Here is a 20,371-nt window from a genome sequence, read left to right as displayed (position 1 = left end):
GGTATTTAACCAGAAGTTTTAGATGTTATGCCTTTCAAGAATCTGGAAACAGTAAGTTGTTGGAAATAGGAATTTTTATGGTATGCTCCTATAGCACTAAGATGAACTCTGAGCTTAAGAGGAATTGAAGCAAGAGAAGAAAAGGACACTTACAGGGTTTTGATTGACACATGAACACCTGATAGAAAATCTTTTTCAATTAAAGTTCTAAGGTCTTCTGGTAGAGTATTTATTATTTATTTAATTTTATGCTGCCTAGCCCAGAGGCCCTAAGTGGCACACACAATTATCATAGATTAATTTAAACTAATATTAGATAATCAATATTAGAGAATCTTCTTGATGCTAGAATAACCTTAACTCACTTCAGCAGGCAACTGCATAAAAAATATTAGTTGACTTAACATCCATGCAGACACAGCTAAAGGCAAAGTTGGGAAGAACATTCCTATTGCACTGAATGATCAGGCTATTGAATAGCTAGGCACTGAAGCTATGGAAACAAAATTTAAAGTGACCATAAACTGGCTATCATGATCATTAGACCTTTTTCTCTTCTTAAGTACTGAATTGTTTTGGCTAAGTGGAATTGGAGGAACTGCATAAAGAAGCCCCTGATTCAATGGGAGTGAAAAGGCATCTGTTACCAGACTCTTCCTTGCTAGTGTCCTGGAACAGTAGATGGGAACACTTTGTTGTTCAATGGCACTTCAAAGACATCTAGCTATGGAATGCCCTAAGGCTGAAATACTTCCTTGGCTATCTGATGGCTCAATGACCATTTGTTTGGCTGAGGCTGGAAATTTAGCATGTTTCCTATTTAATTATGGATCTTTGGCAGGCCGATGCAAGATAAACATACTAAAAACGGGCACTCATATTGAGCGCCCATTTCCTAACATGCGCCCATCCATCTGTCCTGGGTGCACGATGAAATATGCTAATGAACTGCTGTGTTAAAAAGGATGTGCTAGGGGAAACTGTGTGTCCCTAGCATCGGCCACTCAGGATACATAGTTATTTATTTATTTATTTATTTATTTTTAATTTTTATACACCGAAGTTCTTGTAGGGACTACAAATCAATCCGGTTTACATAAAACGAAGAACTGCTCAACAGAGAGCGGAGCTTTACATGGAACCGAGGAACATATGGAACAGTATAACTGATTGACAATTTAACATAGTGCTAAATAAAGTAATAATAGTTTAACTGGAAATAAATAAAGCAATATAATATTTTATAAAGACAGTTTAACTGTTTAACGTATCAATAAATATAAATATAAGCAATGCCAAATATATATATAAAATATAGTAAATTTTTGAGCTTAACGGTAATTGTCCAGTAGCAGATTCTAAAATTAGTACTTGATGCCGTGTTCATAATTAGGGTAATTAGGATACTTAGGAATTGTGAAGTCTGTTCGTCACCGTAAAATTAATCGTCTGGGAAAGCTTGTTGGAAGAGAAATGTCTTCAATCTTTTTTTTGAATTCTTGATGACTGGGTTCTAGTCTAAGATCTGGGGGAAGCATATTCCACTGGTGAGGGCCTGCTGAAGATAGCGCTCGTTTGCTCAATGATGATTTAATTTGTGGAGCCTGCAATGTTCCTCTGTATGCGCTTCTGATTGGTCTGGAGGAGGTGTGTGGTTGTAGTTGAGAGCTTAATGAGATGGGAGCTAGTTTATTTGTCGCTTTGTGGATGATAGTGAGTACCTTATAGAGTATCCTTTGTTTAATGGGGAGCCAATGTAAGTTCCGAAGGATTGGGGTGATATGATCTTTTTTGTTGGTGCTAGTTAGAATTCTAGCCGCTGAATTTTGAACCATCTGTAATGGTTTGATAGTGTTGGCGGGTATACCTAGTAGCAAGGAGTTGCAATAGTCGAGTTTAGAAAGAATGATGGATTGTAGTACTAGCCTGAAGTCGGAGAAGTGAAGGAGGGGTTTAAGTTTTTTGAGGACTTGCAGTTTGTAAAAGCAGTCCTTTGTGGTATTGTTTACGAACTTTTTTAGGTTTAGATGATTATCAAGCCATGCTCCAAGGTCTCTGACGTCAGATGAGAATGAGTTGTTTGTGTTTAGTAGAGAAAGGCTGGAAGAGATTGTGCGTGGATCCTGGGAGACAATGAGCATTTCAGTTTTATTAGCATTCAATACTAAGTTGAGGCTTGAGAGTAGGTTTTTGATGGGCTGTAGGCATTCGTTCCAGTACGTGATGGTTTTTTGAAGGGATTCTGTAATCGGAAGGAGGATTTGTATGTCGTCTGCGTAGAGGTAATGGGTGAGCTTAAGGTTTGAGAGTAGATGGCAGAGAGGGAGGAGGTAGATATTGAATAGGGTAGGTGAGAGTGATGATCCTTGTGGGACTCCTTGCTCTGTTAAGATTGGATGCGATTCTTTGTTGTTTATTCTCACTTTGTAGAATCTGTTGCTTAAGAAGGATTGGAACCATCTAAGGGCTGTGCCTTTGATCCCTATGTTGGCTAGTTGGTCTATTAGAGTGGAGTGTTTTACCGTGTCAAATGCAGCGGAAAGATCCAGAAGAATAAGCAGGTAAGATTGTTTATTCTCCAGATTAACGAGGATTGTGTCAGTGAGAGATAGTAAGAGAGATTCGGTGTTTAAGCGTTTTCGGAATCCATATTGGGCTGGGGATAGAATGTTATGATCTTCCAAATAATCTGATAGTTGCTTGTTGACAATTTTTTCCATCAGTTTAGCGATAAGTGGTAAGTTTGCTATGGGTCTAAAATTGGCAGGGTCTGAAGGGCAGGCGTTTGGTTTCTTTAGTAATGGTTTCAGTATTGCCAATTTTAACTGGTTAGGAACTAAACCTTGAGAAAGGGATGCGTTGAAAATTTCTGCAATTGGTTTTGAGATGGTGTTTGGTATGGCGATGAGGAGATTTGTTGGTATTGGGTCTGATGGGTGGGAGGAAGGTTTGAATTTTTTGAGTGTGTTTTCAATCTCCAGTGAAGAAGTGAGCTCGAAAGAATCCAGGCTTGTGGTTTGTTGTGGCAGGGATGTGAGGTGGTGTGTTAGGGTAATGCTGTTGTAAGTGATGGTTTGAGTAAGGTTGGTGATTTTTGTTTTGAAGTAGTTGGCTAGTTCGTTTGCTTTGTTGAGAGCTTGGTGGTCTGGGATAGTAGGAGGAGATGGTTTGGTTAAAGAGGAGACGTAAGTGAATAGAGCTTTTGAGTCGAATATAAAGTGGTGTATTTTTTCTCTGTAGAATTCTTTCTTAGTTCTAAGGATTGTGTTCCTGTAGTTGTTGAGGAGGGATTTGTAGATGGCATGTGTTGAGGTGGTTGGGTTTTTTCTCCAGCTTTGTTCTTTTTTTCTAAGTGATTGTTTAAGGGATTTAAGTTCGGGTGTAAACCAAGGTTTCCTATTGTCTAGTGTAGGTTGTATGGTTTTGGTTGTAGTTGGGCAGATTTGATCTGCAATTTTATTGTTAATATTGATCCAAGAGGTAGTTGCAGTTGTTGGGTCTGTGAGGTCTAGTTGCTTTAATGCTTCAGTCATTTTCTCACTGAGTATGTCTGGCGAGCATGGTTTCCTGAAGTGGATAGTGGTTTTGTTAGTAGTTTGAGGTGGTGGGTTGTTGATATTGAGGGTTGTGTGGATAACTTTGTGGTCTGACCATGGAACAGGTGTGCAAATGGGGTTGGTATGAATATTAAAGGGTTCGTTAATAAAGATGAGGTCCAGAGTGTGGCCTGCCTTGTGGGTAGAACTGTTGATAATTTGAGTAAAGCCCAAATGGTTGAGAGAGGAAAGAACTGTTTGGCAGTTGATGGATTGTGGAGAGGCATCTACATGTAAATTAAAGTCTCCGAGGATTATGGCAGGTTTGTCGACGTTTATGTGTTTGGCTATAAGTTCTATCAGTAGAGAGGGATCCGTTTCTAATGTTCCTGGTGGTGCGTAGATTAAGGCTATTTGGATATGTTCAGATTTAAAGAGTGAGAATTCTAGTTTGTTGGAGGAATTGGTAAGTTGTAAGGTAATATTAAGACCTTTTTTTGCTGCTAGAAGAAGACCTCCACCTCTTTTTTTGGGTCTTGGGACGGAGAATAAGTCGTAAGATTGTATGGGCAGTTGATTTATGAGTACTGTATCTGTGAGTTTTAGCCATGTCTCTGTAACTGCACAGATATCTGGGTTGGCTTCTATGAGGTAGTCGCTGAGGATGTCCATTTTTTTGGAGAGTGATTGAGCGTTGAATAGTGTTAAGGTAAATAATGAGAGTCCTAGAAATTGTGTTATAGGTGAAATCATTATTGGTAATAGTCTTTGTTGTCGTGTGATGTGATGGATTGCAGGTTTTGTGTGTTTTCTGATTTTGTGCCAGATTTTAGGGATGGAGCAGAGGTGCATTATTGTGGTTCAATTAGTTGGGAACAGAGGCTGGATGGTTGCTGGTGAGGCTGGATGAGCGCTGGTGAGGCTGGATGGTTGCTGGTGAGGCTGGATGAGCGCTGGTGAGGCTGGATGAGCGCTGGTGAGGCTGGATGGTTGCTGGTGCAGTTGGATGAGCGCTGGTGAGGCTGGATGGTTGCTGGTGAGGCTGGATGAGCGCTGGTGAGGCTGGATGGTTGCTGGTGAGGCTGGATGAGCGCTGGTGAGGCTGGATGAGCGCTGGTGAGGCTGGATGGTTGCTGGTGCGGTTGGATGAGCGCTGATGAGGCTGGATGGTTGCTGGTGAGGCTGGATGAGCGCTGGTGAGGCTGGATGAGCGCTGATGAGGCTGGATGGTTGCTGGTGAGGCTGGATGAGCGCTGATGAGGCTGGATGGTTGCTGGTGAGGCTGGATGGTTGCTGGTGAGGTTGGATGATTGTCGTCGCTGTTACTTGCAAGCTGGCGAGTCTGGGTGAGTGTTGAGGAGGCAGGTATGAGTGTGAGCTTGCCTACTGTCTGCGGTGGTCTGCACTCCGGTCTGCACTCCGGTCTGCACAAAGGGGCCAGCCCCTTTGACGCGCTCCTTCGACGCGTGGCGTTCGACGCGTGGCGTTCGACGCGTGGCGTCTGGGTGGTTTGTGCTTTAAATGGCTACTTGGACTCAACTGGCTGCCTTGCAGCCATCTGTTGGGCGTGTCCCTCTGAGGTGGAGGGAGGACCTTTGCTGCTTGTTTTAGGCCCCTGTTTCGGTCGCGCTGTCGGCGCTGAGGCCGCCCGGGTGGGGAGTGAAGTTTGCTGACCTTCCCCCGGCGGGGCTCGGCGCCGATTGCGCAGGCCCTCCCCAGCTGTAGCGGCAGCGGCAAGGTAAAGGAGATGGCGCCGAAGAGAGCCGCGATTTAAATCCCCGCAGGGCCGGCTCTGATTGGGTTAGCTGTAGCGGAGGCGGGACTTGAGTCTCGGCGCGTTTTTTCTTTTTTTATACCTTTGCTGCTTGTTTTAGGCCCCGGTTTCGGTCGCGCTGTCGGCGCTGAGGCCGCCCGGGTGGGGAGTGAAGTTTGATGACCTTCCCCCGGCGGGGCTCGGCGCCGATTGCGCAGGCCCTCCCCAGCTGTAGCGGCAGCGGCAAGGTAAAGGAGATGGCGCCGAAGAGAGCTGCGATTTAAATCCCCGCAGGGCCGGCTCTGATTGGGTTAGCTGTAGCGGAGGCGGGACTTGAGTCTCGGCGCGTTTTTTTCTTTTTTTATACCTTTGCTGCTTGTTTTAGGCCCCGGTTTCGGTCGCGCTGTCGGCGCTGAGGCCGCCCGGGTGGGGAGTGAAGTTTGCTGACCTTCCCCCGGCGGGGCTCGGCGCCGATTGCGCAGGCCCTCCCCAGCTGTAGCGGCAGCGGCAAGGTAGGGTGCCTGGTCCAGTTGTGTGCGGTTAGGAAAGCAGACGCTCAATATGAGCGTCCATTTTATCACGTGGCAGCTAATTCACCAGCACAATATTCGTGCACAATATACACGGCCTGGAACGTGTATATTGTGCACCCAGACTTTTTTCCAAGCAAGCCTTTTTAATTTTGCATGGTGCTTCTTTCTGCGGTTCTTCCTGTTTACGGGTCGATACAGTAAGGCCGCGTTAGAAAGAGTGCGGCAGTGCCGGGCGCACCCTCGTTTGCCCCACGCACTGTTCTGATCACATACCGTTCGATACTCTATTTAAATTGCTTGCAAATGCAAGCCGCGTCTGCAAAGCGTTAGGCGAAGCGTTAGGCCCGCGCAACCCATTTTACTGTATAGGCGCTTAATACAGCGCCTATACAGTATCCTGGGTGCGCTGGTACCTGTCATTTCAAATGACATTTGAAATGACAGGCACCAGGAAGTGGATCCCAACTTTAACCCTGGAAAACCTAAAAACCGAAAATCCCCTCCTCCCGAAGCGGCTTGACATGTGCCAACTTACCTTTTGTTGCTTTTCAGCCCCTTCCCTTCTCTGCCGCCCTCCAGAGGGGGCAGCCGGCGGCGAAAGTGGCTCGCAGCGGTCCCCCCTGTGCAGGTCCCGGTTCTCCTGGCTCAGCAACAGCAGTACAACAGCTAGGACTCCATCCACCCCAATCCTTCCTTCCTGGCTCGGCCAAATTGTGAAACAGCTTGCAGCGTTCCTCCCCCCCCCACGCAGGTCCCGGTTCTCCTGGCTCAGCAACAGCAGTACAACAGCTAGGGCTCCATCCACCCCAATCCTTCCTTCCTGGCTCGGCCAAATTGTGAAGCGGCTTGCAGCGTGACGCACGCTGTGACGTCATGCATGCCTGTCTATGTGCTTTCATTGGCTGGAGCGCCCAAATTGACGGGCGCTCTGGCCAACGAAAGAACGCTTCGCTCCGCTCGTGCCGGAGAGGGCACAGAACAGTGGGCTCTCACCTCACGCCGAGCCAGGAGAACCAGGACCTGCGCGGGGGGGGGGGGGGGGGGGAACGACGCTGCAAGCCGCTTCACAATTTGGCCGAGCCAGGAAGGAAGGAAGGATTGGGGTGGATGGAGCCCTAGCTGTTGTACTGCTGTTGCCGAGCCAGGAGAACCGGGACCTGCGCAGGGGGACGGCTGCGAGCCGCTTTCGCTGCCGGCTGCCCCCTCCGGAGGGCGGCAGAGAAGGGAAGGGGCTGAAAAGCAACAAAAGGTAAGAAAACAACAGAAAGTAATGTCGAGTCACTTCGGGAGGAGGGAATGAGGGGATTTTAGGTTTTGAGAGGTTTCCTTTTGGGGGAAAGTTTGCCGTCTACCATTACCCCTGCCTCTAACGCAGGGGTAAAGGGTAGGCGGTAAGTTAGCAGGTTAAACGCGGGGCAAAATGGCAGGGTAAAATAGCGATAGTCGGGGTGCAAGTTACTGTATGGGAGGGAATAGCTAATTCGATCGTTTACATCTAATATACATGCCGCGTGCGGAAGGGGTTACCCGGGGATTTAAAGAGGCGGTAAGGATGGGTTAAAGGGGATAGTGTATCGCAGGAAGGGCTAATGCGGCCGGAAAGTGAGTAGAAAGCGGGTTAGGAGCGGGGTAACCGCGGCCCCACTTTACTGTATCGAGCTGTTAGTGACAATACTAAGTAGGAGAAACCACAGAAAAGAAGTATTTTTTGTTTTTAGTTGAGCCTTTAATGCACGGCAAGACTTTATGCCTGGTCCAGTGCAGGCGTAAACTTTTCCATGTTAAAAAGTGCCTGTTGGATGCATGCCAATTTTTTTTTTAATTAGGGATATTAGCTAATAGCCTCAGTTACATGGCATTTATATATGATGAGTGTTATTAGCTATGCGCTTGTTTGGATGTGCGTTTTGGACGCGCTAATCCCATTACTGCATCAGGAGTTTTTCTAGCGACAAGCTGTGCACTAGACTGAGTGCACTATATTGCATTGGCCCCTGGGAGATAGGCACCTATTACTCATTTCCATATTTTGCAGGCATTTTGAAAAAGACTGTTTGCTGACATATATCATCACTATTTGGCTGTTTATTTGGATCAATACCACTTTCTCCTTTAACCAGAGACTAAATACTTTTAAGCCACTGAAGACTGACCTCAGCTCTAGATGATTTATGTACAGCAATCTTTCCTGTGCAGATCAAGTTCCTTAAGAACAAAAGTCATTCAGATAATCTTCCCATCTTTGGCAGGAGGCATATGATTATTGTACTTTGAAATTAAGGTTGTGAAGAAACACATCCATTAAGAGATTTACAAGCTCTATCCACTATGTCAGAGAATGGATGAGTGTTGGAAATACAGTATTTAGTTTGTGGAAAAATGATTTTGAGTGCTGGTTCCACTGAAACTTCAGGTGCCACTGAGCCTGTCTCATATAGAGATGTGCAAAAGGCTTAACATGGACGGTTTCCACTGTGTAGCCCAACATCTTCTTGTAGAAATGGGAAAATGCCCATTTCTAATCTGAAATAATGTGGACTATTTTGATTAGTTTATGTACTCTTTGTAACACTTTCCTTTGTGTGATATCTAGGCTGGCTCCTACAAAGTCTATTATATGAGTTGTATTTTGGGTAATCAATGAATCATAGGACTCGAAAGGGTGTTCATCCTACAGGTTAAATATGGAAAAACAAATATAGTATTCTTTCATATTTAAGCAGCAACCACTGTGAGGCATTTTATGAACACCCTGGATGTCACCGGGAAGCTGAAAGAGAGAACACAACATTGGTAATGACTGCTGACCATAGTGAATCGTAGAAATTTATTGTGAGCTTTGTGAATAGGATGTGTGTTCAGGCATCATTGTGATTTAAGGTGGTTAACAAGTTGGGAATTATTAGAAAGGGAATGGTGAATAAAACGGAAAATATCATAATGCCTCTGTATCGGCTCCATGGTGAGACTGCACCTTGAATATTCTGTACAATTCTGGTCACCGCATCTCAAAAAAGATATAATTGCGATGGAGAAGGTACAGAGAAGGGCTACCAAAATGATAAGGGGAATGGATCAGCTCCCCTATGAGGAAAGACTAAAGGGGTTAGGACTTTTCAGCTTGGAGAAGAGATGGCTGAGGGGGGATATGATAGAGATGTTTAAAATCATGAGAGGTCTAGAACGGGTAGATGTGAATCGATTATTTATTCTTTCGGATAATAGAAAGACTAGGGGGCACTCCATGAAGTTAGCATGGGGCACATTTAAAACTAATCGGAGAAAGTTCTTTTTTACTCAAAGCACAATTAAACTCTGGAATTTGTTGCCAGAGGATGTGGTTAGTGCAGTTAGTATAGCTGTGTTTAAAAAAGGATTGGATAAGTTCTTGGAGGAGAAGTCCATTACCTGCTATTAAGTTCACTTAGAGAATAGCCACTGCCATTAGCAATGGTAACATGGAATAGACTTAGTTTTTGGGTACTTGTCAGGTTTTTATGGCCTGCATTGGCCACTGTTGGAAACAGGATGCTGGGCTTGATGGACCCTTGGTCTGACCCAGTATGGCATTTTCTTATGTTCTCTTTTGTGGTATTGGTTCCTCTGCATCTGCAGTTGTTGCTGTTCTACATTTGTAGAGTGAGTTTCTGGAGGATTGTTTGGGAAAGGATTTGAAATTCAGACAAAATCCCTGTTGCCTGATCTTTAACAATGGTCTGTTGTCTCCACTGGAAGGCTGTTTGGATCCAATTTGGAAGCTTTGCTAATTTTGCAGTCAAAAGCTAGAATTAGATTTTGACTGTTGGAAAGTCTTGGGTTGTGTCTGCATGTGGTCTGCTCGGTTGTTGCTGCTTCTATTCTTGCAGGCATGGCTGCTGAAAAAAAAGGTTTGGTACCTTCTTCTTGCAAAATAAGAAAGCCTATTGTTACTGTTCTCTGTCATAGAGACTGCCTTTTCTTCCATACACCTCACCCAATAGGCTGCAGAGATGGCAGACTGCTTCCCTCCCCCTCCTGTTCCACTTCAATCCCACTTTCTTTCTTTCTTTGAAGCCCCCCTTCTGTCCCTCTATTCACACCACTTCTTCTCCAGGTAGCTGACCCCAGATAAATCCCCTCCTCCTTTCTCACAGACATTGATTCCTGACTTTCTTTCTTCATTGATTCATTGTTTCCTTCCCTTATGTTTAGCAACTTAACTTCCACAATGATAACCCACAATGCCTCTTATGCCTCAAAACGCCTTTTGTTAACCTCCTCATTTGATCTCCAACTCTATTCTACTTCCCCTACTTACCAGCATGGACACTGCTTTGACTTAGTCCTTTCCTCCAACTGCTCTCTCTCTCAGACTCATTTCTTCCTATCTCAGACCATCATCTGATGGTTAATAGTAATGCATTTTAGTGTTTTTTTTAGCACACAGACATGGAATTGGTTAGGGGTGTAATTAAATACAATGGATTTGGCTATTTGCATTAGCTTTTAATTAGTGGCCTAGCTGTTTTTATTTTTTTTTTTTTTTATGTATTACAGGTTGCTTTTACCAGTTGGTCATTAGTAATTTATTTTAGTGTGATTTTAGTAAGACTTGCAGATTTGATTTTATGTTTAGGCTATTAAATTGATGTATTTGTTTTTTAGATTTCCTTGATTTGGCCAGTTATATTGATCATTTATTGATTTTTATAACATTTCATTGATTTTTGATAGTATGTATTTTATTGTATTTATAGCTTTGGTTTACTGGAAAGATGGAATATAAATGTAAAAATAAAATACAGTTAATCCCATACTGCTTTATGTGTATTAAAAGAGGAACTTGCTAGCAAATAGCTTTGAGAAGTTAAGTTTCTTGCCCACATGTGTTCAATATGTGCAAATATTTCTTTTGCTCACAGCAGGTTATAGTTCCCATATTTGTCTTTTCTTGCTGGTATGAAGTATACACAAATCCAACAGGAGAAAAACATGTGATTCTTACTACACACCCAAAACAGAATATTCCAATACATTAAACACACCAGCCCAAGTTGTAGATCTAATATTAAACATAACCAATAACCCATTACATTTGGTTAAGAAATTATGATAAATCAAATAAATAACCACCCCCACTCAAATTGAAACCTTAAAAAATACATACACAAGGGTAGCAGAACCAGTTGTCAGGACGCGCATTTGATAAATAGAAACAGTTCTTGCAAAGCTGCAGTTCATCCAACTGAAAAACAAAGGGACAAGTCTGTGAAATTAAAGGTTGATAGCTACAAAGAATTACTTCTTATGAGCAAAGTGAAAGTTCACATCTTTTGATTTTCTATACAAAAAATACAAATACAATATAAAGGATCCTTCCAGGTTATATACAGAAGTAGACAGCAAATAATTTATTTAATTTTTATTAGACCAAAGTAAACTCTGAAGCAATCTTGCCATGGAAACAAGAGCAAATATAACAGCTGTCTCCAGCATAGTGTGGGTCTCTCATTTTTCAGTGTACAGTCAGTTTCACCTGAGTTTGTTATCTAGTTTGTAAAGAAAACAAGTGTGCATAAAGTCTTCTGTTCTACACGGATACTGATCATGTATCTGGAATATAGAGGCCATGTCCAAGATGGCAGATCTCTAGAAGTGGTGTTCTGCTGAGCGCTGTTGGGATAATTAGAACTTGCTTACCAAATAGTTAAGCAAAAGGGGAAGTCCTAGATCTACTCTGTGGCCCCGGGAACAGCAATGTTCTCTGGCCTCATGAGCTTGCATATTGTCTGAACGGGTTTGCCACTAAGCCCAGGGTATATTGTCCTTGGGGTTGCCATGGAATGGAGGCGCATCAGCGTGTTCCCTGGATTTGGAGGTTACACTCAGCCCGGAGATGCAATTGCCATGGGATCCGGATAACAGTTTCGAAGGATGAGGTCAGGCGACCAGTGATCACAGAGGTAGGAGCCAAGCAAATCGCAGAGTTGAGAGCAGAGCAAAGCTTAGACTATGGAGGCTGCAAGCTTTGCTGCAGGATGAACAACCTGGGAGGAGGGATCAGGAGGCTAAGCAGGATGAGAAGTTGGAATTGGATTTCACCAGCTCAGCTCTTCCTATGTCAACTGGCCTGGTAAAACCTAAGATGATCAGCTTAGAAGGGTTCTGGGTGGTGATTACATTTATAGAAAAAGCTTTTGCTGGCCACGTTCAGATCTTTCCAGTCAATTCCAAGGCTTCTCTTGTAAAATCAAAGAGCTAGAATCTGGAATTAGAAGTAATAGGGCAGAAAAAGTGTGGAAACTCTTGAGACTAACTTGGGGAAGATTCAAGATAATGATCATTTAGTGAAGCATAATTTATTAATTCACAAGTAGTTAGAATATTTGGAAAATGTGGTAAGACAACACATTTTATGTTTTAATAATTTCCCTGTTGGCTACATCTATTTCTCCCACTTCCTCTTGGCTTTGCTTAAGCATTCTGTTGCAGTTTCTATATTTCTAATTCCAAAAAGCTCATGTACCCCAATTTCTAGAGCATATAATCTCCCTCCTTTTCTGAAGCAAGAAACTCCTGGGGATCATGTTTTGGTCCCACAACCTTCTTTTGATTTCTTTGTTCTTTCTAATATTCTAGAAAAAGAGAAGGAAAAAACTAATGTGATGTTGTCTCTTAGGATGCCGATGGTGCCCGACCCTCATTCAAGGTTTCAGAAAGGAGGCACATGGCTGATTTGGCCTGGACCCCGAGGAGCTCCGATGTCCCAGGGAAGCTTCCTTGCCTGATGGGCAGGAGGTCACCAATGGGGCAGTTCTGGCATTAGCATCAATATTGGTGCTTGGCCATTGGGTAGCTGTAGAGACAAGAACAGCAGCCCATAGATGGTTGGTGCTAGTCCTGGTGCCCTCAATGCCGAGGCACTGATGCCTTGAAGTGCCATCTCCAAGGCCTGCTAGTTTTTTATCCAACTCTTCCTTGAAAATAGCCAATGGCAACACAGACTGGGAGGCAAGAGGGGTGGCCATGATGTCCTTAAAACCGAGAGAGGTAATGGTAGTAGACACCAAGACCTGTGGAGGCTGATGTGAATCCGTGATTTTTGAAAGGAACTCTCTTCCTCATGGAATCACTTGGAGGGGTTCTCGGCAGCTACTGGACCACTCCCAACATTGCACATCGATGGAGACTGATGTTGATGCTTCTTCGGCTTCCCTCAATGCCAGTGTCAAAGAGGTGTGCAGAGGAACACTCAGATTTCTACACACCAGAATACTCATTCACATGCTACTTGCAGAAACCCATCACTTTCTCAATCAAGATGAGTGACGACAATGGCCTGTCCCTTGGCTTCCCTGATGCTGATGACCCTTCCTCCACTGATGCAGCTCCGATATCCCTCAATGTCAATGCTGGTGGATTGGGCTTCCAGTGCCTAAAAGTATTTCTCCATCAGTTCCATTCAAGACTGTTGTCCTTTTTGGGTCTTGGTTGCACATTTGTGTCAGCCCTGGACATCATGCAATGCCCCCATGAAGATCAGTGATAGACATGACCCTGTCACATTGAGGCATTGCTAAATCCGCCATATAAATAAGGGAAGCAAAATCAAACTTGTTGGCTGTAGCGATCAATGCCTGCAGGGCACTGATGACATACCAACTGAGATGACAATGAAATCTTAAGAAAAACTGAAAAACCTATTGTGTTAGAAGGCAGAAGCAATACCACAGGACCACACAATGAATTATCCTACTTTTAAAAACACAAAAAAGAGGCCCCAAATAGGCACAGTAAGGCAAACCATGATCAAAGTCTGAAGGGGGGCCCCTGCATGGAAGCGTAATATGTTAGTATGCATGGGCATGCTCACTGGAGCACAATCAAAGTTCTAGAAACTGACATAAAAGTTCAGTCCCAGGCTTCATCGATATTATCACTCATGCCTGCGTACTTTCATGCTGCTTTTCCTCTCAGAATCTGACAATTTCATTTCTGCTTGAGTTATTTTCCTAAATTACAGTTTTCTGTGTAAACTGTGTATTGGGGCACCCTCTCTTTGGTGGACAGTTTGTTGCATCAGTGGTTAGTATTCAGTTTGTTAAAATCTTTTCCCCCCCTATATTTGAGTTATGAATCACTGATGCTGTTTTCTTAAAATGAAAAGTTCAATAAATTAAAAAAAAAAAAAAAGTGTCCCTAAGGCACATAAACGAAGATGACCTTTTTTTTTTATTTGGCCCCTAGGAGTTCACTCCAACTTTCTCATATCTTGGTGTTAATGAGCTATTTGCCTTACATACCACTGAAGTTCAGTGTGCAGAGCGACACCCACATTTCTGCACATCAGAATAGTCATTCACATGTTACTTGCAGAAAACAAAAATAGCCCTGTTAAAAAAAACCACAAAAAAATCCAACCCAGCTTGAGTAGTTTTTTCTCTGCTTTTTTTTTTATCCTAGAAAGCAGTGAAACAGTGATAATAGTACTTACTATGTATCAAGTGCTGGTAAGGCTATATGGTCCCCAACCTCACAATTCAAATAGTGTATGATGAAGGTTGTGTGTTTTGTTAAAGATCACTCAGTGAGACATGTTGGCGGGATATGAACTTGTATCTGCAGGTTTAATATCTGTGTTGGAATAAGTAGTCTAAATTTTCAGATGATTTATTCTATTGTGCAAGTGATTACAGCAACCGTAAAAGTATCTACTTTTACTTGTATTAAAACATTTACAGAATCCAGAGATCAGATGCAGAAATAGCATGCTAATTACCTCATGACAGGTGTCTGTGTAAAGCATCTTGGCCACGTCAGCTTGCTCACTGTCCACTGGAATTGAAAATAGAGGTTGCCAAAAATATTACAACTCAGGTCAAAAAAAACTATTAGCAGCATTACTCCATTTGGGAACCATTTACTACAGGTGCTTTAGTCAATTAATGAAAGACCAGCTACACTTTTTCTAAACACTTTAAAATTCTGGGTGAGAGATAAGAAACCTAGAATTTACAAATACACATAGAACTCAAATATTTCTATATCTTTCACTCCTATAGAAAAATCTTCTTTCGCAAAAATTGCAGGAAAGGTGCCATGTAATATGTAAACTCAAGCTCCCCAAGTCCATCAAATAATCACCCTTGACAAGTTTGCCTTAGCAGCTAATGCACAACAATATTATGAGGCCCGGCAAGTTAGCCAGATAAATTTATCCAGATAACTTGGCTGAGATATTCAGCAGTGTGGCTACAGATAAATTGCTCCATCCCGGATGCCCTTGTCCCACCCTTCACTTATCCAGCTGTTTAGCCAGATAAACAGTTAGCCAGCTAAGTGGCAGCTGCTCAGTGCAGCTGAATATTCATATAGTGCCACTTAGCTGGCTAACTCAGAACTTAATCGGCTAAGTGGTGTTGAATATCAACCTCAAATATATCAATTCTATGCATCAGAAAATACACCAAACAATGCAGGCAAATTGCCATGAAATCTGAAAATATTACTTCACCTCCATAGAAAATAATCGTGTTGTGCAGGAGCAGCTGTGCATCAGCTTTGAACTCTTCATAACTCTTGTACTTTCCTTCATTTACTTTCTGTAAAAAAAAATAGAAATACAATAATAAAAAGCAAAGCTGCAAAACTGTTACTGGTAAAATAATGTATTTTTGTTAAGCAGAGTTCAGACATTAGGCTTTAACACATTCAACAATTACACAGCTATTTTTTAGCTGAGCATCCAAACCCAATACCATGATAAGTCTATTTCTTCCCTATTACATATTCCTAAATTATGCTACTGGCAGAGAAAATGAGTGGATGTTTTGAAAAGCAACTGTTTTAAAGTTTATAGACAACCTAATAAGGGTGAACAAAGCCTTAGTTTTCCTTTCTTGGCAGCTCTCTCCCTCATTTCTTCCACTGGCAGGGCCTGGGTAATTCTACCAGCCACATTCCTCTGTCTGTCGACTTCTATATAGCTGGCTGTCCCTGGGACACCCTGCCAGCCACATTCATCCCCTCTCTCTTCTGCTAGTGGGGCTCTGGTGGAGCAGTTTGCCCCACCACCCCAAATTTTGGAAAGCCAAGCAACTGCTTATTTAATGTAATGGTAGAACCGGACCTGGAAATTACTTAACTAGAGATTGTCTAATTGAATTACCAACCCTGATCACAAAGAAAAACAATCATTTTTTTGTATGAGTTTTATAATATTTTTAAACAGAGAGAGCAGACAAACTTGGTGATAAACCAATAAAAATTATCCTTTTCTAGGATGGGATGTGGTACTATCCCAATAGTTGCCCATGAAACAGTTAAGGCATAAGAACTTACATAATGAGTCAGACCAATGGTCTGTTGAGCAAAGCATTATGTTTCCAACAGTGGCCAATACAGGTTGCTTGGACAAATACTGAACAGATGCTAATAGAGGAATCCATTTCCTCCTGTTCATTCCCAGAAGTAAGAGGGGGTAATCTTCCACCCTATTTGGCTAACAGTTGTTAATAGGAGATCCCGCACACCCTGCACAGAAACTTCTCTTAACATGGCGCATGGTCTTGTTGGTACTCCCTCCCCCGCCAGCAAGAGCGTCATACTCGGCATTGGGATTTCCCCTTGGGGGCACCACCTCTTCCCAATGACATTGCCGGCGGGGTTGGAATCAGCCTGGGGACTAACAGGGAGGATCTGGCACGAGAGAGGGATTTAAATTGTGAGCTGTGGCATCCGCAATATTTTCGGGTCTGCCACATTTCAAGTCTGTTGCGTTTTTCCTTTCAGGAAAGCCGTGTTTTGGATTTCAGTGTTTGTTGAGCAGTCAACGATCCCTGCATGAGCTTGAGGAGGCAGGGAGATGCGGCGGGCGGAAGTTGGCGATCCCCTTCGGAGCAGGCGGAGTGCAGGTGCAGCGATTCTTCTGAAGGGCGGCGGCGAACAGAGAAGAGGTCTGCACATGGGCATGGGCCAAAGGAAGAACTTTTTAAATCCCCTTTCATGCAGGGCCTCTCCATGATCATGCACTCGCAGAACACTAGTTTACCCTGGGGGAGAAAATAGAGTGCAATGGGAGCCACCAGTTTATCCTGGTTACCCCCCCTTTTTGGCCTCCGTGGTCAGGGTCGGTGCCTGCTTGGCATGGTGGCGCAGTATTTCAGACCCCAGGAATGGACGGGCCGGATGTTTCAAGCTGTGATGGGACTGTGGCATGTGCTGTTCCGGTGCATTTGGAGATTCAGCAGCTACTGTCGGTTGAAGGACCTGTGGCACAGGTGGGGCGTATGGCTGCCATCGGGCAGATGAAGGCAACATAGTCCCAGGTGGCCGGACAATAGTCGCTCGGACTGCAATGGCTCCCAGTGGTGAAGCAACAAGCACTGATGTGCCAAGTGAAGTAGTCTCGAGGAGTGAGTTGGTCAGGGAGAATGGAAGCATTTCACAGGCTGATGGGACTGAGTTGACAGGTAAAGAGAATAAGAGAAAAAAAAGAGGATGGAAGGGCAAGTTGGGGGTCCAGCTCTGGGACTTTAGAGGACATATCAGATTCAGGTTCCTTCTCAGATGATAGTCCATCATGGCCTGCCAGACGTACTGGAGGAAAGCAGAGCACCTTTGGCCCTTACTAATTTGTCACATTTGTGAGAGAGTGTCCCTAAGTGACTGCAAAGTAAAATTGAAAAAAAAGATCTTACATTGACATTCTGAGTTTTGGAGGGTAGAAGGAAGAAAGGAGGGGAAAAGGAGGGATGAGATAGGGGGTGGTGGAAGAAATATCCCTAGGAACAATTAATTGGACACGGCATTCCTTGGAATGATTAATCAGGCAGGATGATCCCTCTCAAAACGGCCCAATGTTGAGCTGTGCGGATACTATATTAGAGACCTATCGGGACTACGAGAGATGGCCATGGTTAAATTATGATGAATGATTTTGGGATAAAATGGAAGAAAATCATTACATGTCATGGAGGGATGCAGGATGTCAGATTATGGCTTAGACAAATGACCAATCAGGCCAATGATGCTGGTACCGTAGGCAGGTTCGGGAACAAGAACAGCAACTCTGCTGCACTCAGAGGTAGCCCAACCCAGGTTGGTAATAGTAACAGTATGTATACTGGCATTTCAATAAATCTTCTTGTAACTTCCAAAATTGCAAATTTAGACGTGTGTGTTCAATATGCTTTGCATTGTATCCAGCTACAAGTTGTGCTAGGAAGGGCAGGTGGGAGTTCTGGTAAAGCAAAATGACCTTAGGCTGGTAAAGGCCTCATCACCTATAAGTTTATCCAGCATGGATGTGTTGCTATCCCTTTACCCTAGGCACAGGGACAGTAAAAATAGCAGAGGGCTTTCAGGAGTGATTTTTGATCCCATTCCAGGGGAGATCAGTAATAATTCTTTTGGCAATGCACCTTCGACAGTCCATTATGCGGAGATTGTCCAGCAGAAAACAGAGGTGGAGGTAGCATTGGGCCGGATGGCGGGTCCTTTCACCAATCCCTCATTCAAGGTGATGATGCTTTTACATCTAGCAGCAGTCCCTAAGGAGGAGACAAGCAATTTTCGCCTCATTCAGAACTTGTCCTACATTCATGGAGAGTATGTGAATGACCACTTGCCGCTGGAGGAGCACACAGTGCAATATGTCTTTTGATAGCGTGATAGCTTTGTTGAGACAGTGTGGGAAAGGGGCAGTGATGGCAAAGATGGACATTAAATCCGCTTTTTTAGATTGTTGCCTGTGTACCCACACAGTTTCCCACTCCTGGGTTTTCAGTTTCCGGGTTTATACTACATGGGATGCTCTCTTTAATGTGTCCACTTTGAGTAACTTTCTGCATTGGGTGGTGGTGAATTGAACCCCAATATATTACACTATCTAGATTTTCTGTTCGTGGGACCCAATGGGTCGGATTTCTGCGCTTGCATGCTGCAGGCATTCCAGTCTATGGTCAAGTAATTTGGCGTGCCACTCTCCCACAAAAAGACTGAGGGTCCGTCAACTGTAATCTTTCTTTGCACAGAGCTCGATTCGGATGCAATGGTGTCCAGATTACTGCAGGACAAACTCCACAAGTTGCTGGATATGCTCCAGTGGGCTTTGATGGCCAGTAGGCTCACACTGATCGCCCTGCAGTCTATAATTAGCAGCCTGAACTTTGCATGCGGGTGATTCCCATGGGGAGGCATTCCATTCAAAGAATAGGGTGATGGAAATCTTCCCATTTCAATTTGTACATCGGGTCCAAATTGTGCAATGCTGCTATTATTGACATTCTGTTGCAGGTTTGCCTCAAGGCCGGTCTGGGTCACTCCTTTATCCACTGGGCAGCTAGGAGGGCACGGGAGAGACCTTGCAGTATACATTTGGGTTTTGCTCCTTACAGTGTCCGTGCTTTTTGGATAGGAAGGTACGGCAAGCTTTGGGGGTGGTTATTACCATTCCGTCACAAAATAGAAGCGCTGGCTAGCCCAGAAGTCGTTGTAATACACCTGAGAGATAATGACCTGGGGAGTATTTGTGCAGTCAATTAACTGCCATGATTAAGGGCACAGATGAGATGGTTGCAATGGCCCATCTGGCACAATTTCTGTGATCTGACATAATACCTCGCATTAAATGGCGGGACTAGAAGTTATAGGCAGAAGCCGGAAGATGGTGAATAGGCAAGTAGGGGTGAGGGTGCAGAAGTGTGGGGGATCACCAAATTAGGCACGAGTGGGCGGATGTGCTATGTGAGGGTTTTTACAGACCTGTCAAAGTACATTTATCTGACATTGGACAGGACCTCTTTAATAATGCCCTGCAGGAAGCATTGAAAGTAGTTTTGGGGCAGCAGGTGTATTCAGACTGCAGTTAATTGATGTGTGGGGGCCCTGAGACAAGCCTGAGGCAGGGGTACCAGAACCAGTAGGCACCTTAAGTATGAGGGCCAAGGATTGAGGAAAAAACCATTTTTAGGGGTGGTACTGGCAATTGTAATTGGGCATAACCAGCCTAGAAGGTGAGGCCCCCTTGCTTGGATACACGGTAGCAGGGGGGGGGGGTGTCAGTAGGAAGAGACTGTCTTGCAAGGCGGACAACATTTTTGAGGCCCGGCTTCATTACAGTTCATCATGAGTGACTTGGGTCTTGTGTGAGCATTCTATGTCATTATTAATAAAGCTACAGGCTGTTTTTTCCAATTTAGTTCTCTTGGTATTTATTGACTATCTCTGTGTTCATGAGGAATGTATTAATTGCTTGGTAGGACATGGGGGGGGAATGAGGCTATTCAAGTTGCCAATGTTAATGAATCTGTCACCCAGAAATTTGGTCAAACTTTTTTTTAAAGCCATTCTACTAGCCTTGGCCATATTCTCTGGCAACAAGTTCCATAGCTTAACTGGGCACTTAATGAAAAACATACTCCCAGATTCATCTTAAGTCATCCAACACTTAGTTTCACTAGTCCTAATGGAGAAATTACTTATTTGATAATTCCGTTTTCCTTAGTGTAGACAGATGGATTCAGGACCAATGTGTATAGTGTGCTCCTGATAGCAGTTGGAGATAGAGT

General features: G+C 43.8%; 1 protein-coding gene across 9 annotated transcripts in view; it reads right to left on the bottom strand.

Moving 5' to 3' along the window:
* Positions 1–20,371, bottom strand: part of ZMYND11 (zinc finger MYND-type containing 11) — a 315,745-nt gene that overhangs the window by 77,459 nt on the left and 217,915 nt on the right. For all 9 annotated transcript variants that reach the window (XM_029588524.1, XM_029588521.1, XM_029588523.1 and 6 more), the window contains 3 exons: positions 15,316–15,403; positions 14,581–14,636; positions 10,969–11,046 (listed from right to left, as the gene is read on the bottom strand). In XM_029588524.1, the coding sequence (XP_029444384.1) occupies positions 10,969–11,046; positions 14,581–14,636; positions 15,316–15,403 (222 nt within the window). The remainder of the gene's footprint in view (positions 1–10,968; positions 11,047–14,580; positions 14,637–15,315; positions 15,404–20,371) is intronic.

This window comes from Rhinatrema bivittatum, chromosome 2, assembly GCF_901001135.1.
Source record: "Rhinatrema bivittatum chromosome 2, aRhiBiv1.1, whole genome shotgun sequence".
Classification (NCBI taxonomy): Eukaryota; Metazoa; Chordata; class Amphibia; order Gymnophiona; family Rhinatrematidae; genus Rhinatrema; species Rhinatrema bivittatum.
Note: the sequence above shows the minus strand (reverse complement) of the source record. Positions and strands in the feature narration are given on the sequence as shown.